This window comes from Anopheles gambiae, chromosome 2, assembly GCF_943734735.2.
Source record: "Anopheles gambiae chromosome 2, idAnoGambNW_F1_1, whole genome shotgun sequence".
In the NCBI taxonomy this organism is placed as follows: Eukaryota; Metazoa; Arthropoda; class Insecta; order Diptera; family Culicidae; genus Anopheles; species Anopheles gambiae.
Genome location: NC_064601.1, coordinates 90,426,766 through 90,450,789, shown reverse-complemented (window position 1 = coordinate 90,450,789; position 24,024 = coordinate 90,426,766). Strand labels below are relative to the sequence as shown.

The 24,024-nt window shown below is 46.2% G+C and overlaps 1 protein-coding gene across 11 annotated transcripts in view; it reads right to left on the bottom strand.

Moving 5' to 3' along the window:
* Positions 1 to 24,024, bottom strand: part of LOC1276476 (uncharacterized) — a 107,023-nt gene that overhangs the window by 58,190 nt on the left and 24,809 nt on the right. For 4 of the 11 annotated variants that reach the window (XM_061647893.1, XM_061647895.1, XM_061647894.1 and 1 more), the window contains one exon: positions 11,575 to 12,756. The exons of 2 other annotated variants lie outside the window; for them this stretch is intronic. In XM_061647893.1, coding sequence (XP_061503877.1) covers positions 11,575 to 12,756 — 1,182 coding nt within the window. Of the gene's footprint in view, positions 1 to 11,574; positions 12,757 to 12,981; positions 13,903 to 14,028; positions 14,749 to 17,978; positions 20,439 to 24,024 lie in introns of those variants that run through there. 5 more of the 11 variants (XR_009765234.1, XM_061647890.1, XM_061647891.1 and 2 more) reach the window with 3 other exon arrangements.

The window sequence follows — 24,024 nt, the reverse complement described above, 5'->3', positions numbered from 1 at the left end:
TGTGCTTTTTTGTGTGTGTTTGCCATAACACACCATTTTTCTTGTGAGCTACAAATTAAATTTCGCTTCCAGCGCTCACAACAGAGAGCGCACATATTTTTTAATTAAACATTCGCACCATAATTGATTCTACGCTGGCGAACGAAAACTGCTCGCCCGTGTCTCGTACAGCCATCCCAAAACACATGCATGTTTATGCACGTCAGGGAGCGCATCCCGTGCGAGCAGAGGACGAATGTACAAACACGTGGCAAGATGATGCTACCGCCCGGTGCGAATGCCGTGCAAGCTTCGGTGAACCTCCGGTGAAAAATGCAACTCAAGCATTCCCGTCAAGACGAAGTCATAAATATGCTCCCGGGGTGCGCCAGGGTTCTTGCTCATTGCGCCACATGTATGTGTGTGTGTGTGTACGCGTTCCAGCAGCATGAGCAGAAGCCGTTTATGCTTGCCAGAATGAGTTACCCCGTGTGCTTTACCCGCCCCACCCGGCACTGGAACTTTCAAAGCGGCAAAGAGATGCTGACTCTCGGCTGGCAAGGTGCAAGCATTTGTGCATTCCGCTCGCGTTCCCGTAGCTTTCACAGGTCGGCGTGCCACTGTGCCGCCGATATGCATGCATGCCAGCCATTGCATACACTCTGGGCGGAGGGCACGAGTTTTTGCAACCCGAATCCCGAAACCCGCGCCCCAGGCAAACGAATTTATCGATGCTAATGAATGTTGGCGCTCGGGCTTCAACCGTGTGCGAGAGGTACGTTTTTATTTTTGGATTATTTTGCCCTGTTGGAGGTCGTCGGTTGGCTGGCTGGTTTTGCTGCCTCGCTCCAGCCTTCAGGGCTGGGCGTTCGTCTATTGTTGGATGATTCTGCACTCATTAAGGTTTTGTGCCTCATTTTGAGGTTAAATGAGGCTTCCCATCAGGTAGCAGCGAACGAGGCGGGAAAAATGAGCAAATGCAATATGTAAAATGATGCCCGACCAGCGTCATGTAAGCCCAGCAGCGGGAGCAGTCATCGTTTTGATTGCGTTGTTTTTTTTGTGTAATGCAAGTACCAGCGGGCTGCTTTACCGTGTTCGTTGGCGGCTTGTGGGTTTTAATGATGCGTAACAAGGGTGGAAAAGCTTTCATCTTGAAGATTGCCTGTACACTGTTGATGAACACTGTATAGTTTATATGAAGCATATATAATTGATTGGCATAAAGGTTGCAAATGTTATAGAGATTCAGTTTTTGTATGGTTTTACACGCTTTACCTGTACCATCCAGTGCCAATATTCTTAAAACAAGTAAGAATAATGAATTATAAGCTAGAAATTAGACTGAACAATTTAAATGATCAATGGGACCCTTCACGATTCTAGTCAGCTTTTTGTATGGAGTTTGACAGTTGGAGGCTGAAATCATGTAAACACTCCATACAAATCCACTCACAAAACTAGCCTGCAATTTTCAGTCCAGATTATTCTAACCTCAAAGCTAGAATTAGATTCGAGTATCTGCTCGAAAAAATGGCAAAACCAGGTGATGTTTACATTTATACCAAGGTGCATTAAAGAGATCTGGTGATGGAATCTAGAATCAAAGTGTATGTAGTGCAGGTGGTCTCACAGCATGTTTTTTATAACCAAATTTGAACATCATTTTTTGACATAACGGTTGAATACTTTTGCTCAAATAAGCATTCTGGAGGCTTGACGAATACACAAAACACGCTTGAAATCTTCATTCAGAAACAGAAGCGATAAAAATCAGCCTTCTAGATTTATACACCTTGGGATAAGCTCACCTGTATATAATACCGACTTAGATAGCTGCTCGAAATCTGCTATACAATGCAAACAGCTGACAGGCTGAAATGTAAGGAAAGGGCCCCACTATTTGTTGAACAAACCAACGTTATTGTATCAACTGTTCCACGAGTTCTTTTTAAAATTAAACTACAATTAAAGTATGAAACAAATCATTCTTTTCACACGTTTCTCCGTTGCCTAAATCGTGCTACACCCACCGCTGCTCTTGCTCAGCTCTCGTTCCCGTGATTTATTGTAGTGTGCTGATATCTGTCATTACGAATCACTACATAATTTACACTGCATGTAATTAGTTAGTTTTCCCTCCTTATCAGGCACACTATCTCTAACGGGCGGAAAAAAAGCTACAACTCCCTCCTAGCACCCCCATCAGCAAGCCGAATAATCGGACTGTGTTTTATTATACCAGCGCAGCAGGGTGGCGTTGGGTAATTGTATTATTTAATAACCGTGCCCCCGCTTTCGGACACGGTTCCAGCACACGGTCGCAGCACAGAAGAGACGCCGACGCCCGGATTGAACTTTGCTGAATAGGGCCACTAAATCTAGTCTCATTAACCCTCCACCGGGAGGGGAGGGAAAGCCTCCGACCTGACCCTGAAGCTGATTGACGTTGATCAATCTCGGTACGAAAGGGAGTTGATTGTATTAATGCCGAACCTGGCTGGACTTCACCGCAAGGAGCAGTGGGGAGAACAAAGGAAATAAAGGGGAAAAACCACCACCGTAATAATTCATCCATTTTGGACCAGTACGCTGTAATACACGTGACCCCGACGACAAATGATTGACTGATTGACTGGAAGTGGAAATGGAACGGTTTTGGTTGTGTGTGCGCGCGTGCGAGCAAAGGCGAGCGAAAATAACAAGGAAAATCAGGGCACGAGATAGGCGTATCTTAATAGTTTCTAGCATTAAAAAAACACACACACGCTCGTAGCGCTGTGGGAAGTGAAATTGAAGTGATTTGCTGGAATCAATCGATGCTATCTGGCAAGAGTTAAGTGTGATTGGAAGCAATATAGGGTGGTTTTGTTTGAAGTTGAAGTCTAGCAGTTGCAAGTGTCTGCGTGTGGTCAATACTTCTCTGGTGTGTGGAATTGTTTAGTGCATTTAAGAGTCGTCCCAGGACTTACCTGAAATGGAAAAAGGAATTGAAAAAAATGCATCATTAGAGCGCTGCTGTTTCCTACAAATTGAATTTAATATGCTTTTATTACACTTAAAGCCATTTCGGAAACAAACCACCTACCAGCGTCAACAACTCGTTGAACTTGAATTGTTTATTGATTGTACGAGCGCATTAAGACTGGCGGTGAATGGAACCGGTACTCCAAACCCCCGACTGCTGGTCAGCATGAACACGAATTGTCGTCATATGGAAGGTAAAAAGGGCACTTTACAAAAAAAAAGGAGGGCAAGCCACGAACCCCACAAGAGTGTGTTTGAGGGTATGGTTTTTCCTCTCTTACTCAATTTCCTCGTACAGCAGTTAAACGCAGCCCACCTAAACGCTAAACCAATAAACTGTGGCGGAGAGGGGAGTTTAAAAACATCGTTTTGAAGAAATTTTGAAGAATGGTCCCACATTCCGGGAAAAAACAGGACCTTGACGCCGGTGAGAAGTTTTCCCTTCGCTTCCCTGGACTGGCGATGGACACGTTCGCCGCAATCGGTACAAACCCAACTCCCTCCTCCAAGACCGGTCGGTATGATTTATAGTAAAAGGAAAAGCAAAATTACCATCATTAATTTGATGGTCGTTTCCAATAAGCCACAACTATGTGTGTGTGTGTGTGTGAGAGAGTTTTTCTTCAGCCGGGCATTCCCTTTTTGTAGCAGGAACTAGCTGAACTATTGCTAGCCCATTAGCTAAGCTCGTTTGTTTTTCGCGGTAATACGCGCTCGTGTATGTGTGAATGTGTGTGTGTAAGTACACAGGGAAGGGATGTAAAAATGCTTCCCATTTGCAGTGTTTTGTGTGTTGTGCTGCGGCGGTTTGTTTTGAGCTTAGGACGTTCGCTCGCCCCGCGTTTGGCGTAGTAAATCGTTGCCAATCGTGGCCTGCCCTCGCGCTTGATGTTCACATATTTGTTCGTCTAAACTTGGACAAATAATAGTACCTAAACACACACACACACACCCACAGAGCTGGTGTATGGTCAGCCGGCGTACGCGAGCGGCGTACAGCGAGCGTTTCTTCGTGGACATGTAATATGCGGCCACCGTGCATGATGGAAAACTTCAGCCGTGGCATGATTGTTTGTGGAAATTATTAATCACACGAATGCCATGGCCAGTGCACATTACGAGCCCTGCCTGTGCAGGAGGTATACACACACGCGCACGGGCTCAAACAACCTATAGGAGAACCGGCGGAGAAAGTACTTGGCCTGTTACGCCGCAAGACGCTGCAGTCCGCTGTGCTGCTGTCGGGAGCTGAGTTTGATTGGTTGTTTGTACTTGACTCGGTCGGTTGAGTTTAGCCAGCGCAAGCTTACTACCTCCCATCCCAATCGAATCCTCAGCACCGTAAAACAATGGTGGAACCCCGGCTTCAGCAGCATCACGACTGCTGCTGCCGCGGCTGCTGATGAGGATGATGAGGATGATGTGAAGTTTTTGCAGTTCCCAGAAAATCCATCGCACCCAGGGACCACGCGTACGGCGCCTTCGAGAGCGCGCTCGACAACTCCAAGCGAGCACACAAATCCAATAATAAGCTTTTGCAGCGGGGCTCTTGGACTGATAATTGGGAGTGTGCTGTTGCTTTGCTGGGATCGCCTTTCACCCGCCCCGGTGCGTTTTTAGTCTTGCGGGAAGAGTGGCTCAGCTTTTCAACAGGCCCGATGGATGAGATAATGATCGCAACGCTACTCTACCGGCATCGCGAGCTCGCGATCCGGTAAAAGTTCGAATCGAATTAGAAAAGGCCCGCAGAAGCGTTGAGGGCACTAGACGCGCGTCGGGCGTGCGGGTTTGACTCTTCGTTCGAAAATTAATTTATATCATTATCTTGGGCTTGGTCTGGGGCCTTTTAAGAGGACATTCGGTCCGCTGCACGGCTGATCTTTGTCGGCGAGCTGCGTCGTTGACGAGCGCCCGGCCGGCTCGATGAACTGTAAAGCACGTCGCTAAAGTCAATTAAAGGTTGGATGCGTTCGAGTGGTTGCGATTTTGTTTTGTTTGCTTCTGTCGGTCTCTCTATTTAAGGTTTCCAGGAATTCGCTTCATCATTAGACAGATTAAGCTGCGGTCAGTGAAGAATTCGGGACACAAAAATGAACCAGAACCTTGTCTTGGGCAGTTTTAGCACTGAATCCCCCAGATGGCGACAGCAGGCGTTTCCTGTTCCGTACGTACTCAACGTGTCGAAAACGCTCCAATGATAATAAAATATGACAATCTGTGAACGATTTGTGTGCGCTTGTGGCCCCGGCCGGACCCCGAAGGCATATTTCGACTGCCGCTGACGCAGGGTAAATTGCTTCGTGGGTTGAATGAAATGACAATTTACGATTCCCACAAGTGGAATTTCAAACTGGGTGCGAACTGTGTGACACCGCCACAGACGCGCCCGGAAGGAAGGGAGTGCTAAAAGAAAAATACGACCCGTTCCCCGTGCCTTGCTCGATCGCTCTCTCTCTCTCTCATCCCTCGCTGTACAATTGTAAATATTCCTATTTCGCTCCTAGACTTCCGGGAATGTTCTTTTGGGGTTGGAACTTTTTTGTCTGTATGTTTGCCCCCTTTTACGATCTACCACACTTTCCTGTTGGAACTGACGGGTGGATTGGAGAAGCTTTCTAAGGGATGCAATAGCATCAGCAGCAGCAGAAAAGGATATGAGATTTTCTCAGTGTTTGAAGTGTTTCACACTCAACGCTGGTGTTTTCCACCGGCACCGTATGGCGCAACTGGGCAATGGGTGTCCTCTCGGCTGTAATAACTTTTGCTCCCTTTGCCTCCGCACCGCATGCACCCTTTGCTTGGCCGGCGACCAACTTACACCCGGTTGGTCAAATAAACAAAAGTGCATCTTGTGCAGCTTGCGCGCGTTCGCCTTCCCTATCCCTGTCGCCCGGAATTGGGTTACCCGCTGTCACTTCCGACTCCGGCGCTTGCTTCGATATCATTGACAGCACGGTTCGCCTGGCAGCTGGCGGGCGGGAGTGTGAACGTCCGGTGCGGTGCTTGGAAGTAAGATAAGAGTGCTTAGGGCAGCCGGGAGCTTCTTGTTTCGTGTTTCGACGGGACGCTTTTCGCAGAACGATATGCTTCCAGCCATTTTCTTTATTTTCGATATCGGTAAGTGAATTCCTATCCTGGGGAAGCAAATACAGACACACACACACACACTCACACGCTGGGAGTTTCGGGCTATTTTGCCCATTGTGTCAATATTTTCTGCTCCTGATTCGCTTCCACTTAGCAGGACAGAACTTTCTGGTCCCACCGGAAACGTTCTTCTTCGGGCTAGAAAATGCTGCTTTTTGATTTATAAAAGAAAAGAAAAAAACTGGAAAACCACACTACACCATCTCTTTTTGTGTGTGTGAAGTTTGCCACCCATGCGGGAATGTTAGTGGGGCAGTGTTAAATTAAAGAACTCTCTCGTCTTAAGTAGCTTGGGCAGCTTGTAGGGGTGGGGCTTTTGGTTTCGCAAAAGAGCATGAAACATGATTCACAAAACGTATGGCATCCGTATGGGTGCCATAATAATGACAGGCAATGCTTAGCAGCAGGGAATAACAAACCGTGAATCAGATAGAGCCGCTCGTAAAAAGACAACATCGCGCTGTTATGGATTTCGGGCGCTTCACGCCGATCACGATTCCAGTGGCTCATTTTCCAGGTAATAAATAGCACAACATGAAATTATTATTTCCCGTTTTTATGTGTCCGACGGTAAAACGGTGTGGCGCCAGACCCGGGGCAGTTAGATTCAGTGTTTTTGTCTGCGGCTCCAGCTCCTGGGCAGTTTTATACGTTTGCTTGGCGGATGCTGGCTGACGAGCAAAAGCGAAAAGCTCGCAATCCATCTTTCGGCAGCTCCATTAGCGAGGAAATGTTTATGGTTTCGCGGAAACTATGATAAAACTGCTAGAAACGGTTACCAACTGGATGGATGTCTTGTCCACGGATAGTAAAGATGCAACATCAACAGATTGTCCAAGGCCGGGGGAGAAGGAAAGGCTGCTAGCACCGGCTAGCTAGGGCAACTCTTTGAATGCTGCAATTCATTTCGATTCGACGGTTTAATGGCTTCCACTTTGACGAAAGCTGGCGGAATGGCGGTAGAGGTAATTTTTATGATGCTACACACTAAATCTTATTGATTGAGTTGATTTGGCGAATAGATGTGTTTTATTGGTGCAGTGAATCCTTCTGTCCAGTCGACCATAATTGTGAAGACAATTGTTCGTTTTTATATTTATATCGGGGGAGAGAAGAGTACCTTTTTTATGTCTTGTGTTTGTGTTTGAAGGCAATCATTTTTCAGATTATCGTTTTTGGTTTGCTGCGTATATATTGCCTTGTTTCAGAATCTCTCTTATTTGCGTGTCATTCTGAATATGTTCAATTTTACTATGCGTTAATCTCAAATTGTTATAAAATATCAACAGACTTCAAAGTCCTTGAAGAAATTTTGCCTATTGATTTAAATAAAAATATACCTCCATACCTTCAGTTGGTCCCAATAGCTACACTACGCTCGTCGTCGCAGCGTACGTCTTTTCAAACCAATAAACCAAATCCGAAATTTATTGCATACCTGCAAATAACGCGAAACAAAACCACTCCCTTCAACTTCACGCCAATCAGCTATAAATAATACCCACCATTTCCGGAAAGTAATGTGTTTTCTACTTGAAATAAAACTTCATCAACAACAACAGCATTAACAAAAAATACAAATAAACTCTTTCACACATTCAGCGTTACCTAAACCAATGTGAGTATGTGTTGTTCGTAGCAAAAACACAAAAAAAAACAATGAGAAAATACACAAAAACAACAGGAAACAGGGGAAAGCTGTTTGCTTTTCGTGCGGTACCGTGTTTCGGTATATCAAATGCAACCGCGTGTAGGTGACAGTGTGGCACGAAAAACAAAGCCTGACTGAATAATGTACGCCCCGGAACCGGGAATGGTGCACTGCCCGGATGGTTTCTTATTGGAAAAGTTTACTGGGCATAGTTGGGAAAGGTGTGTGATGATGTTAAAAAAAATAAATGGTATAAAAGTGGTGCAAAGAAAGGTGTGCCAAAAGTTTACCACATCAATGCGTAGAGCAGCAGGCTCGAGTGCTGTTAGTAATTTGAGTAAGATTATTATGAAAAAAGGTATTTGGTTTATGAACTTTTTTTTTAATTGAGATTGAAATCACTCCTTTATAGCTTGTCTTTTGTGTGGAAAACATCGCAAACGAGGTTGTCTCTTAAGGGAACCCTATTTCCTAATGACAAAGTATCGTTTGTCATGGTTTTATGATCATCCGCAACAACTTTTTGTCGTTTCTTCCCTATTTATATTCAAAATCTCTGAACGATTAACTGCTTGATGAGTGATAGCCGCTTTTTAGGGCCGGCAGTAAAGATAGAACGTGTAAATGGTGTGCGAATTGGCGTCTTTTCCCCAACAATGATCATTTATGCTGCGCTGTAGCAACAAAAAATAACATGAATGCAGATCGGTCAAGATTAGCAGAGATAATTTGTTACGGCAGACAACATGGTAGCAAACATGGTCCAGGGAAAGTCACATTTTAATCGTGGTTTTGCGATAAATCTGATACTATTGTATCTCCATTGAACAAACCAATTCTACTGGCGTCAATATTAGATAGTTGCTAAGTCACACAGCAACATCGTTCTAGTTTTTGGTGCTGTAAATCAATATGAACCAAACGGGCTAGTTCAACTCAATCGCAACGACGGCACTGACCATACATTTCAAATTTTAACCAATCAATATTTAATCTATAGCAAACACACACCCACACGTAGCTCGAATGCTGGCACTTTTCTGTGCACTGTGTGTAAAAACCCAGCAAACGTAGCGTATAAATAAGTGATGCGCAGAGATTTAAAAGTTCATCTTTTGAAATCGGAAGTGCAAGGATGGAAACATTGTAGTGTAACAAAAACCGAATATCAGCCGCTTGAAACACACAAAGGAAAAAAAGGAACAAAACAAAACACAACAAAGTGATGCAAAAATCATTACACTTCATGTACGCTCCGATTGCTGAAGTGACTCTCGACGGTACCGGCGTGCAACGCTGCTCGAAATGGAGGTTTCTCTCATGCATCGCTTCATGGCACAACCGATAAAAAAACTACACGCAAACTCATTCACGGGCCACTTTTGTCTCAAAGCTCCACATGTGGTTTGGTTGCTGTTTCCGTTTTGGCAGTTCCGAAACTATAAATAAATGCTTGCCGTTTTTTTTTTTTCCAATGTAATACAAATATTGTGCTATCGCCTATTATGCATGCAACATGATCGAAAAACGAACGCTTCAAAGTTCCTGGACATCCTCCTCGGTCCACCGGGAGGAAAGAGGAGAAAAATAAATCCACCCACGGGTGTAAAACGATGCAGCAGAAGTGGGAAACAGCGGCATTGGTTGTACTTTCGATGTGTGTGCGCTGATAAAAAGGGCTTCAGAGAGACAGAGAGAGTGAGAGTGAGAGAGATGAAGGGCATCAGCAAAAACAACAATCTTACCAAAGCCGTGCAACGTGAAGCTTCATAATGTGTAATGTATAAATGAGAGAAGATAAGGGGAGGGGAGAATGGGGGAGGAGATAACTTCGAGTATTAACATTACAAAACAAAAAAGTGGCGACTGCCAGCCAACAGCAAATGTGTGTGTGTGTGTGTGTGTGTTGTAACAAACGAGACCACTTCTGTTTGGTGGTAAAAATTACACTGGCCGGAAAAACAGACAGCTGTACACGTGTGGGATATTGTGTGGGAGTGTGTAGAGGGGAAAGCGCTTATGTGCGAATCAGAAAATCAACCGTTTGCAACGTGTTGTGTTTAAATTCTGGGGGCCTGTTTTTTTTAATTTTACTGTACTCATTCATGCTCTTGGGTTTCGTGTTCGTTGATTCGATGGTACATTGAGTCCTTTTTCTGTGTCAGTTTATTCGTACGCGCTGTAGTAAATTTGTTTGTTTGGTTTTTCCTTTTAAGCAGGACCGGAATTAACCGACAGATTATTTTATTATTACTATTTTTTGGATGTTATGATTTTTCTGTACAAGTAAGTGGCGGATTTGTCTGTGAAAAGAGTTTTTTTTTGTTGTATCAAATGAATACGAAGTTTAACAAACTTTTGATTACAGCTCTTCACATATTGTTGCATTTGTCCCAAAATCTGTTGACTGCTTTGAAGGTAAAAGATTAAAAATCCAATGATTCATGGGACATAAACATATCACAATGTGAAAATGTTAAAAGGAAGAGTAATATCCTGAAACTATTCGGCAGAAATGACACTGTTGAATTTTGAGATAGGCAGAACACACCCTTGATTAAAAATTGTATAGATAAACCACACCCTTAAGGTTAGGCAATGGATAATAACGCCCACACATAGGCAATACGCACTACATCTATTTTCCCATTTGACTAGAAATCCTATTAACTAAAGTTCAAATAGAATAGTGCATACTTGAGCGAGAATTGTAGAGGAAAATCCATCGCTATCCATCGCTGACGGAGCACGTAGGCTCATGATTAGAACACCCTAGAAATTGCCAGCTACTCACTCCACTATTCAGTTCACGAGTTATCCGGTTATCCTACAGACACAACACTAGCAATTGTTCATACTTGACCCTGATCCATGCAAAATTTCAAAAGCTATATGAAACGATTGATATACAACTACATTTATCAATTTATTATCAAAGAGTACCTGCCAAGGCTCTGTAGTGTCAAGGATCAAATCTTTCTAACGAAGCAAATCTAAGTGAGCAGCGTTTTAGACATCGCATGGAAGTTATATCCGATATCAAAAAAGCAAACTATGATTGCGCCTAAAGATATGCAATGATTGACATTACAGAGTGTGTATTTCTCTGTGCGTGAAAAATTAGAACAATAATTCATCTGTTTTGTTTTCTTTCATAAATTAAATGTGAAATGATTAAATTTACATATGAGAAATATGTTTGTGAAAATGAAAATTGACTACAATAAAGAAAAAAAGTATTCTGTTTGAGTTTTCTGTTTTAAGTATTTTATTTCCTTTGCTAAGTGCGTACAACGAATGTGTTACAAGTTTACATAACAAGTTATTAAAAAAAAGGTTGTGTAGAAGCGTACATTAGCCTCACTGTACCGTTTATTATCACTCATAAATAGTAACAGGTTGTGTAATGGTTGTAGCAACAATAAAACGACGGATAATTGAACACACACATACTAACTAACGGCAACATTTCACACGCCTGTCGGTGCACGTGAGCTTTGCGCCAGCTCTGTTACTTGTATCTCTTTTCTCCCCTATCTTTCCCTTCATCTCATCACCCCGCCGGCGTACATTAGAGTGTAATCGGATATTATCACAACGGCAACATTGACACACTATTGCAGTTGGGAAAGGTCACTAGGAACGGGACGAAGGGGGCAGGAGCTGTGCAACCCTGTTGCGAACACGTGGACTTCACACAGGCAATCAAGTGACTGCACATCAATTGCACTCACACACACACACACACACCCTTGCTCAGTGGTACGTACCTTCGTCGGTCGGTGTGAGCTCACGTTGCTGACCGCTGTCGGGTGTAGCGGCCGGCGAACAGCGAACGTTGTCCGGCTCGTTGCAATGTAACACCTGATTCATTTGCACAATCTTATCTACATTGTCACCGGACTGTCGGTTGGATGAGCCAGCCGTTACGGTGGGATCAACACCCGCCGGACAATAATTGTGACAAGCGTCCACTTTCCAATCGGATGTCTTCGGTGCTGCTACACCAGTGTCTTGTCCCGTTCGGCGCTGCGATTGGACCTCCGCATTCGTGACGCTATCGACCATCTCCTCCGGCACTGTCGGGAGTGGGAAGAGTGCCGACTGACTGGAGGTACCCGGGGGAGGCCCGGGCGAGATGGCTCGCATGTCAGCCAGCGCAAACCGGGGATATATCATAAACAGCCCCTGCTGCTGGTACACGTCCAGCGGGTTCCAGTTGAAGATGGCCACGCTGGTAAATGGGTCCTCCCGCTGGGGCGGTAGCTCCCCACCGACCGGCTGATTGCCATTGTTCGCGCCATTGTTTGCGCGACACTTTTTGCTCTCCCCTTCCGAGTGCGTCCTTTCTGGCGTGTCACGGTCGTCGATTGTTGGCGTCATTTCGTTCCCCTCCTCGCCACCGCTACTATCGGAGGCTAATAAATTAATTAAATTATCATCATTTATCTCGACCCGTGGTGCCATCGCACGATTCTCGGCTCGCAGCTTCGGTGCGCCAGGCTCTTGTTGCGCGGCTGCTGCATCGCCGCCGCTCGCCGACTCCTGCCGCTCCTGGAGCAGCTGCTTCTGCTCCAGCAGCTGCTTCGAAAAGGTCAACAAATCATCCAGTATGCGTTCGATTACCGGCACGTTCTCGACCAGCTGGCCGAGGGTCGCTTTCGTAGCTGCACTTTCCTCGCTGTCTTCCGCGTTCGCTTTGAGCGAGTGGTTAAGCTGTTGAAAAATGTCCTCAATTTCTTCGCCGCGCGTTTGCCGGCGGGTGGGATCGGTAGTGGGTGCACCGGAAGCGGGCGTTGATTGTTGCCGCTCGTTCGCGGTCAAATCGCGCCCGGGCGAAGGGGTTGTAGCGCGGGGGCTTATATTTCCATTTTCAAACCTTGCCCAGCGGGTGTAGTCGGTGGGAGGCGAGGGAGCTCGGAACTGTTGACACTCGCCGGGAGGGGAGTGAGCTGCACTCAACCGGTTTTCCAGCAGGGGCGGGTGGAGCAAAAGTTGGGGAAAATTCAAACAAAGAAAGCCATGAAATGTGATGTAGTTTGTGGGGGAAACCCGGGACTGTGGTGAGGATACAAAGGTTGGGGAGGGACACAAATAGAATCAACGGTGACGGACAGGTTCGGTGACAATGATTACTCAATTAATGTCGATGAAAGTCGATATAGAGCTGCTTCGTGTTTCTTTTTTTTTTTGCTTTCTCCCACCAGCTGAGTGAGTGAACTTCCGATGACCTGGGGCAGGAGTTGGAGTGAGTATGATCCATTGTTCTCGTGCACTGTAGTGTCCTGTGGTCGCCCTCCTGCGTCACGAGTCAGCGTGTGTTTGGTTATGAAAGTCAAAGTTTTTTTGTGTCATTTTTCTCCATTAGCTTGTATTTTTAAGTTTTTTTTTTCTATCTATCTGTCACTCTCTATGAGCATGTCTGTGTGACAAATTCCATCAGCAACGCTAGTGGAAGGTTGATTTTATATTTAGCTCCACCTCGGATGGTTCACCATAATCTCTCCTCTGTAGTTTGTTGTATCATGTCAAATCCACGGTATTGCACACACATACACATACACACATTGAAGTTGGAATTCCAAAACCTTTCCTGCCGTCCCCTGGCTGTGCGTTGACCACTGACAGGGTTTTCCATTCGAGCGGGCCGCAAAACCCCCATAATGCAATTCACCGCCAGCATCGTCATCGAAATGGAATGACCCGCACCCGCGTGTCCTGTGTGTGTCTCTGACGACAGCCACAACACAAAAACAGGTGGAGAAGTTTGTGTCTCATGTTTCACCGTCCGTTGCCGTGTCACCGTGTGTGTGTGTGCCCTCTGTGCCTCAAAGGAAGCAAGAAGGGAGAATGTTTGATGAAATTTCAGGGCCATGTTTCTGCACGGCAGCGTAGTGCGAGCTGTGTAATGGTCCCGAAGGAATGCGGCTCGTCCCGAACGGAGGCCCGGGTGGTTCATTTCTCATCAGCCGTAAAATGTACACAATTTCGAATTTTCCGTGCTGTGGGGTTGGATTGCGTGTTGATGTTGGGTGTTTTTGAAACGCGTCGAAAAAAACAAACTCATCTTCCCCTCACTTGTGTGCGGCACACAAAGGCTGCAAGACAGATGGATGGATCAGTGTGAATTGCAAACCAATTTCAACCTTCCGAGAGAAGATGACTGGTGATGAAAGTGTGATGCGTTCGGAGCGTTAGGCGTGTGGACCGGTTTTCATACGCACCAAGGTTGCACCATTCAGCGTCCCCGGGTGCGCCATTTTCCAGTGACTCGTTCGTGCTGCCAGTCCGACCGGGGGCGGCAGGTGTTTGCGCTCCCTGCCCCCGTTTATCGCTCAATAATTCAAATCGTCCAAATTCCAGCGTCCGTTCGTCGAATGGGCCAAAAATAAACTCACCATCGGTGAAACTAATCATGCGCGCTGGTCGTACCGGCGTGTCGACGGCGTCGGTGCCGCGTTCCGACTGTGCCGGTGCGCTATTTTCGGCCCCGGAATGGCACGGCGAAGGGTCGATTGATTTGTCCCGCGGTGCACCGGCCCACCGGTGGTCGAAATGGTGATGCGCCCGGCTGTTTGCGCTGGCGTCCCGTGGTTTATCAGCCGTTAAATTTGTTTTAAAATAATCAACATCAACATTACTGCTGGCCGGTACGGATGGGGGCGTTGGCGAGCGAAACGATTCGCCCGTAACGGTGCGGTACGGTTGTGCATCGTCCCGCTGGGTGCAGCTGGTCGGTTCCGGGGAACCGGAGCCGAAGCGTGTTGGGCAGCGGGTGGGATGAACGTTGACATCATTATCACCACCAGCGGCACCGGAGCCAACCGTTGGCTGGCAACGGTCCCGGTGCGATGGGTTCGTTGATGGGAAAGTTGTCGCATTGACGGCAACTGCAACGTTTACTGCCGGTGAACGGTTGACGCTTGCACGATGGTTGGAGCGGTCTGCAAATGGTTTTGCAATTATTTTAACCTATAATCTTAAACGTACGGTCACGGGAGGAATGTTGCCCGGGGTGCAAGTGATTGGACGCGTGGCGCTTGGTGATGGAGGACCGTTCGTTGGGCAAATGCATCCGTTGGATGATGTTGGTGCAAGGAAAGTGCATCTGAATTCGTTTAATTGCACAACTTCTCAGCCATCCGTTTTCAGTAGAATTGGCTTGAATGAAGTTCCTTAGATATTTCAAGGGAAATCTGAACACATTGAAAGCAGAACCATATCGTTCGAATTTGAAAACATACGTCAAGTGACTTCCCGGAGCTTTGCTAGTAAAAAGGACTCTCTGGTGCGATTTTTTCTTGGAACAGAAAAGACAGTGTTTCTGTTTTATCAGCTTTATCTGGGTAGCAGTTGCATTAAAAAGGACTATTTTTGGAAATACATTAGATTGATAAGTAATCAATCTTGTAGGTTGAATTTGACTTCAGAAATTGCACATGCACTTATTCATTGATTTCTCTTTGAAACTGCATGACCGTGGGTTTTTCAAAATTGTTTTTGAGTTAAGTTTTATTCAAAATAAACAAATCATAATTGTTTATATTTCTTACAGTATTTCATCCAACAATAACCATTGGTATTGTAATGTGATATTTTTCAATTCAAAATATCTGGTAATAAATTTGGTTTTACAGTTTCAATTGAAGTTCACATCCAAGAAATTGCACTCCTCTATCAAACCATCCCCATTATGGGTCCCCGAATTGCCAACAGGTACGCCAGGAATCAATTGATTCTTTTCGCTCCCCCTGCCCAGCGATCATACGCACTTCATCACGATCATACACACTTCAAACTCATCGGCATTACGGCGCACTCGACGCATTCAATTGATGTGCGGCCGTGGCCCAAACGAGCCTGGCCATAAAATGCATTCCTTGATTGTTATTCCAAACAATTCAGTGGTACTTTTTTAATTTCCCTCTCATCGCTCGCTCGTCCATTCCCTTTTATGTCGTCATAACAAGGGACAGTAATAAACGACACATTGCATGTATGAAAAAAAGCAACAACGGTCAACACGGAAACATCCGAAACCAGTACCAGTCACGCGTTGTTCCTTAATTGCTTTATGCTCCGGACCGGTCATCTAGTGCGCGAACTGATTTTGTTTGTACGTGGCTGATTTTCAACCACCGACCGGGGGGTTGGGCGACCGTACTGTTGCTTGTGTTTCGCTTTTATTTGCCATTCGTGAAGTTTGTTTTATTGGAATGAATCACGGCACACAATCAAGCAGCATTTTTAATCCACGCACACTTTTATTATCCCCACTAATTCCATTCCGCTCAAATTTGCTCGTTGTTATTTGATACGGTTTTGATTGATGTGATAAATAAAGCGGGATGCAAACTGCGAGCTGGGATCGGCCATCGGGCACGGTGGTGCGATAGGAAGGAAATATTGGTTTAATTAAATATTTGCATCCATTGGGGAAGATGATGTGCGCTGAGCGGGAAAGTTTTGGCGATAAAACGGCGACAAAAAAAGGATGCTGATTGTTTTACTTTTACTTTGGAAGCTCCATTAAGGCTCTTTGTTTGCCATAAATAGTATTGTTCGTATGTAAATTTGAAACTTATTGATAGAAAACGGTATCGTTATTGGTAGAAACAAACATTGGGGAAATGTTTGTTTTGCCCAATCCATATAGAATTGGACTCTACAATTCAAGTTCTTCCCTCTAACTTAATGTGTTTTTTTTTGTACATAAATGATGTTTTTTACAAGAATAGCTGCCTAGAGCCTGCTATAGAATCTATAATTACATCTTCAATAATCCAGAATATCACGTTTTAAGCCTCCTGCAGGAATTGTTAAGATACGTAGTCCAGTAATACTTGTTGATTTCGTTTAAGGCTCGTGTTGATTTTATTGGAAGGATTTAAATCCCATATTGGGGCCCTTTACGATTCTAGTCAGTTTTTTGTATGGAGTTTGACAGTTGGAGGCTGAAATCATGTAAACACTCCATACAAAACCACACACAAAACTTGCCTGCAATTTTCAGTCTAGATTATTCTAGCCTCAAAGCCAGAATTAAATTCGAGTACCAGCTCGAAAAATGTCAAAACAAGGTGTTGTTTACATTTATCCCAAGGTGAATTAAAGAGATCAGGTGATGCAATCAAGAATAAAAGTGTATGTAGTCCAGGTGGTCTCATAGCATGTTTTTTATAACCAAATTCGAACGTCACTTTTTGACAGGATGGGTGAAAACTTTCGCCCGAACAAGCTTTCTGGAGGCTTGACAAATACACAAAACACTCTTAAAATCTTCATTCAGAAGAAGAAGCGATAAAAAAGCCTTCTTAATTCATACACCTTGGGATAAGCCCACCTGTATAATATACTCACTTAGATAGCTGCTCGAAAACTGCCATACAATGCAAACAGCTGACAGGTGGAAATTTCAGCCTACGAACTTATAACGGAAAGGAGCCCATTGATGGGTAATATATTGAAATTATGAGCAACATTACAGAGAGTCTCAGGCTAGTCCAATATCATGAGTAATCTTGTTTTTATTCTTTAAGAACGTGCCAAAAAGGCAAACGGGCAGTAGTAATGATCTACCATTAGTTGCATGAACTAGATTACGATTACAATTGTGTTACAATTAGATTCCAAATAAGAGCTAATAATGAAAAGTATGAAAAGTAATTTTATATCTGAAAAGTATATCAATATTAGAGATTGGGCAAGTTGACCATACAAATACGCAAAACATCATCTTTTGCAGAAATTATGAGAGTTGTTAGACAAATTTTTGAATTATCCTACCATATCCGGAACAACCATGTGTATAATAAAGTTTCATTCGGAATGCATGAGCCCTCTTAATCATAATAAACCTCAACCTCTCTCCTTATAACCTGCCAACCTGTTATTTATGCTCCAAAAAACCCCAAAAAGTGCCTTAGCAACAGGCACAACTTTCATGCTAAATCATCTCCAGAAATCTCCTCCCGAATCTGAATCCGAATGCGAGCGGACAATCGTTTGCCAGATGAAAATAAGCTTTTCCCCGGTACCTCCAAAAGCCAACCACTCCACTCCACTCCAACCAGCCAACCAACGGTTCCAATCACTTTCTTCGATCGGATCGCTTTCGCGCAACCGAAACCAAACGCATTACGCGACTCCCGGCTAGGCTAGGAAAGATAATTACCACTTGTAGAGCAATCCCTTCCGGTGTCATCCGGCGTAGTATTCGTAGGAGCAGCAGCAGCAGCAGCAGCGTTTACATTCGTACTACGGCACACCTTTGGCAGCTCATCGTCCTGGTTCTCCTCCTCCTCCCCGGCCATCGCGGTCATATCGCCCGCAGCACAATCGCACGGATACGGTGGCGGTGGGGGAAATTCGAAAATCTCATTAATTTTTACGCTCGAACCGGAACTTCCCGAGCGTGCCCGGGGTCGCCAGGGGACGGACGGTGCCAGCGGTTCTTCTGCCAGCGGGTACGGTGGCAGCGGTGGGGATGGAGTCACATAACGGTAAGCCGATGGTGGTGGTGCCGGTCCCTCCACCGGAAGTTGCCCATTGTCGGATGACGATGCTTCACGGCGATAATGACTCCGAACGCTTTTATTATCATAATTACAGTCGAGCTGGTAGTTCTCGTGCTGTTCTGCTCCTGCTGCTGCCATCCCTGCTGCTGCCGCTGCTGCTGCTACTGGCCAGAACCTTTGAAGGTTATCATTAGCGTGCTCGTTGTACGCTGTGGTGCTGCTGGTGGTGGTGGTCCCGTACGCAACATGTGTCTCCCGGGCGAGCTGGCCACTGGCACCGTGACGCTCGCCGGGCCCGACCGACGCAGCTCGGTGATGATAGGCATCGGCTAACCCAACTCCGCCAGGCTCGCTCGGTGACATGCGCTGACAGACGACCGGATCCCTTGGAGATGGCCACCGTTGCTGCTGCTGCTGCTGGTGATAAATTTGATTTGAATTTAAATTAATCCAATTACGATTTGGTTGATTTGATACATTTAATGCTGACGAATGCGACTGGCATCGGTTTTCGGTGATCTGACGCTCGTCCAACGGTTGCGGTGTTGATCCGGTGTCGAGTGGACCGCCACCTTCCATTACCGCCATTACCGCCCCTTCGTCGGCCGTGTCTGTAATTAGTTTTTCATTGTAATTATGAAACTCGCCGACCGACGGCCAACACCGGTGGTAACCGGTGCAGTTGACGTTACTGTCAAATTTGTGGTCTTGCTGTCGTTCGATTGGTGGACTAATGGGGGGGATAGTGGTGGTCACTGGGAAGCAGGGTGGTGCGGTGGTACGCTGGCCCGTTGGTGCGTCCGATGAGCTCCAGTTGCTGGCAACCGGAAAACGTACCGTTGACGGGTCCGCCTGTTTGTCGAAGTAATTAGTGGTCAGCTGATCGGCCCCGATAGATACCGCCGTCTCCGCCACGGGAGCGACACACGTCACCGACGGTGTGGCGCTGGCAGCGCTGGAGTAACTTTGTTTCGGCGGTTTCCCCTGCCCGCTGGTGCACGGTGCCGGTTCGTGACGTCGATCAATATTTAAATTCCAGCCCGTATTTGAATTTAAATTGAATTCGTGATTCGCCTCAACCGCATCGACCTGCTGCTGGTCGATTGTCTCGATGCAGCTAACGTCCGTCACGGTCGGGTGGCGTTGCAGTGCGCTTCTCGGTGTGGTCCGGCCACCGGTGCAGGGTTTCAACTTTAACGGGGGCTTCGATTCAATGCCGTCTTGCAGCAGGGTAGCTGGTGCGGGCTGCTGCGAAGGTCTCTCGAATCCCTGCACCGAGTGGCTGCGCTCGTGCAGCTGCATCTTCCCACCGTGAGATGGCGTGGCGCTGCGACGACCGGGTGATTCGAGGCGACGATGATGCTGCTGCTGTTCTGGTGTAATTGGTGTGTCTTGGAACAAGCGAAGCATAGCTTCCAGCTCACCGCTCACTATCTTATCCATCGGCAGGTAGTACCGTCTCGGCGGCGGCTCTGGGGGATGCACTTCCTTCCGTGGCTGAAAATCGCCACCGTTCTGTCCCGGCACACAATTGCCATGCACGGCCGGCCAATCGGTGTCCCGGGACGTTGCCGGTAGCATCGCAGCGCACTCGCCGTAATCATCTCGCAAAGCCGTACGATTATCGTGCTGCCCGGCGGAAGTGTGACACGGAGCGTTCACCTGCGTCGTCGTCGTACCGGGACTTCCGTAAACATGATTATCATTTTTATCCTCTCGCTGGTGGCCCGCGGAAGCAGCAGGCGGTGTAGAGCGAGGCCGTTGCCCCCAGTCCGTCAGCACGACGTTCTCCCGGTCGTACAGTGTGCGGAGTGGGTCAATTTTGTGCTGCCGGCGGATGCTCTCGTCAAAGTGGATGCTGTCGTGGCTACCGTACCGGCGGCTGTCGATTGCAAACTCACCCTGATCTGCGTCCGGCAGCGCATCGGTCACGGCCGATGGGGAGGGATGTTGGCGGTCGGTGGCCGGTGACCGCGGAGGCCAGAAGTTGTCGCACGACCGGTGGCGTCGTTGCAGCGGGCGACGATTAATCTTGAGCACGGTTTCACGGTCGATGGACGGGGCCGCTTCGTGCGTCCTTCGTGCCGGCTGTCTCGAGCGGCTCTGACGTCCAACGGCTGTTGGTGCCCGGGGGGCGGGAGAAGTGGCCGATCGGGGATAGGGAACGAGAGCGATAATAATGTAACATGTAATTAATCAAAATTCGTTCCCATTGCCCGACGAAAGAGGGGCTTAAGACAAGAAAAAAAGGTACAAAAAGTCTAACACATACCGGTTGGAAATGGCGAACACAAATACCCTTACAAACACGCGTGATAACGGCACTAAAACACTATAACAAGGCACTCAAAACATTTGTCTTTAAATACACACACACACCACACTTTAACACATGCTGGAGTGATTTATCGTACAGTTTATTAACATCCTTATCCTTACAATCGTATCGTATGGTGACAAATGAGAGAGGTATACACAATGAAACAACGATCACCGATTCGGATCACACACGCAGTTAGAACTCGCCAATACTTTACAATGTGTTAAAACGCTGTTCACACAGTTAGGCAGTGTGTAATTAATTCCCATCTGCCCGTACGCACGCAAAGGGGATTTTGCAATAAAAGTTGTTAAATTGTCCAGAAAATCCTCTCCAAATGAGCAATTAACGATCCGACGCTCCACCCCTGCCAGCCGGCGCCACACAGTGTATGGAGGTAGGCTTGGCGGGGGATTGGAGCATAGAATCACCCTCTGATAAAACACAAAAACTCTCCCACCGGAGCTCACATACGGCTGCACAAATGGGCACGTATTGGTGCTTTCAAATGCACTCAAAGCAGCGTTCTACTGTGAGCGACGCCTTCTCGATTATCTCGCCACACTGCAACAGTGCATCCGCCCCTACTCTCCCCGTTGGGTTGGGCTGACTTTTTCCCCGCGAGCTTTTTGCCGTAATTAATCGCCCAAGATGAGATGGGGGAAAAAGGGGTTGGTGGCCAATTTCGCCCGAAAGGTTGACCCAGTTTGTTGGTAGGTTTGCCAGTCGAGGTGAGCAATGAGCAATGATGATTGATTGAAGTGAACGCATTCGGGTGGATTTGAAGTTTGAGATATAAGAGGGATTTTTCAAATAATTTTTTTTGTTACGTATTATAGCACAAATATAAGCCTTAATGTATTTACTCATTCAATCTCCAAAAATAGCAAACAATCGAATTAATGTGTCTATTGCGATTTTCGCCTTAAAATAAATCCCTCGCCCGGCAGAAGCGGAAAAGCAATTCCACAGTGATACAGAAAATAAAATTCCAATCACATTTATCGTTCCGCGTTTTCCTCCGATTGTACCTCATTCTCTCCCCCCCCCCCACTCTGGAACATTCTGTTGCCCGCGACCCGTTGGCGATCGATCGCGATAATCGATTTGATTAAACGGCTTCCGTTAAAGTTCGTGCGATTCGCTTCCGTTCGATTCGTTGGGCAATCTTCTTTTTTCCAACCCATTTCCACTATTTCGCTTCACGCGCACAATACAGAAGCTACAGGGGCCCGCGCAAGTAATTAACAAGTGTTGTACCAATTTCACGCATCATCATCAACAGCAGTAGCAGTATAATTCTCGTGCCTTATCCAGCAACCGATGTTACACGGTGCGAGATAAACCGAATTGCTTGGTCAGCGAGCAAACAAGGAGGGAGTGTAAAAATCCCGTGCGCCCGAAATGATTCTGCAAACTCGTGGATGTGTTTCGTGCTGTGCTGTTCTGTTTGCTTAACAGTTCTGTAAGGGGTGTGCGATTGTACGTATGTTTGGTTTCATGTTTTTGATTAAACTTCGTACTGTTTGGTTTTCGCCGTCGTTCGAAGAGTGCACCGTCAATTACATTTGGTATGATAATTTTGTTTTATTAATGATTAAATGTCACAAGATGGGCAACATTTTTAACAAAACTTATCCCCAACTTGCTTTTTTGATAATTATAATGGTCGTTTCGTTTAAAAATGCACACGGAAAACCCTTATCATTTCAAGCAAAGAACCAAAAAGCATCATCGATAATGCATCTCGCTTGGCCGGGCCCACTTGTAAAGCCAATCCTTGTAATGGATTATGAGTAGGTAGCTCGGAGTGTTTCATAATTATCATTTTCTACCCTTTTTGTGCCCTTTTACCCGGTATGCTTCTTGCTCTTTCTCTCTTTATCTCTTTCTCACACTCTTTCTTTCGCTTGTTCTCTGTCAGACCTCATTTGCTGCGATTAATGCCGAAACAAGAATTGGCTCCAGCTTATCAGCACGTGCCTACCGCCATCCGTTGCCGGCACGATCTGATTTCCTTTCATTCTAATTACATTTTTCATTGCATCGTAATGCTCGGTTTCTTACGGAACGGATATGGATTATCGTTTGTCGGGGAGGTGGGTTTTTGTTTTTCTTCTTCACCGCTGCGGTAGGATTGGACCAGGCGTAGGCTGTGCCAGTCGCGAAGCAATTAAAATAAAATGCTGCTAATCGTGGCGCTGGTAGGAACGAAAAACAAAACAACACAACGCAAAAAAATGGCGCAAATAAGAGTCCCGCCCGCGTCAGCGATCGTTACGGCGATTTGCTTTCTGGCATAAATAATTAAAGGGGTTTAATAAGGTTCAATTGAGTGAACCTTTTTTTCCCCCATTTTTCCGGTTTGGTTTTGTTTTCGGGTAGCCTGTGTAACGCCGCGCGACTGTGGAACGGTTCAGCGCGTATCGCACAAAACGGTGGCGTTTTAATGGTTCAACGCCTCCGCACACCGAGCGATAGAGAATTTGGGCGGAAAAGCGTTCGAGAGCGGTTGGGAGTTTACGTTTTGCCGCGTTCCTTTGCTTTCATTGCCTACTTTTGCTAATGAATCGTGCGGCATTGCTATGCGGAAGAGCCACTGCCACTTAGAGCTGAAGCATGCACAATAGCGTGGCATTGTTTGTAGGCGTCTTTTTCCACTGCAGAGGAGAGATTGACGCTTTTGGTCGCTTGCATGATAAGGCAAAGTGTGCAAAAAGAAAAGTTTGAAATTCTCGCTAAAAACTGAAAACTAAAACCACCATATTTTTCGCACCCGATTGACACATTTTCGACGGTACGCCGTGTCATCCCGCTCTCGGGTGACCAACTTTTTGACGCCCCAATAGCTGAAGCTTCAGCCCGAACAACTAGGCCGTATACATAACCTCTTGTCGCTCTATCTATTTTTCTATCAAAGTCAAAGTCAGAGAAGAGGCGAGTGCCTGCAAAATCCATCAATCAATAATACCCAACCGGACCGGTTGATGGGTAGGCGGAAATCACTCAGGAACGCCCATCCGTCAGTCTCCGTGGTGTACCGGGAACGCTCAGTGTACCGAGAATGCTCGGTACACTGGCCAACGGGGTCCTTTCCAGGAGCAGGGAGTCACCTAAAACCACCGGAACTTTAATCAATATCACAAACAATCGAGTAACTGTCAATTGCCGGGTTGCCCGATCCTTCGTCAAACTCTGCTGTTAGATGGAATGGGAGACGTTGGGACATTGGGACATTGAGTTTGGTGTGTAGTACATTGAGAATAACCTTTGTCAGTGAAAAAAAGAATGTTGCCAGAGTTGCTAGAGTTGAGGAAACTGTTGTTTTTAAGTGTTTGTTGAAACAGTTCCCCATTTGAAAAGTGTTGTAATATGTTGAAGTT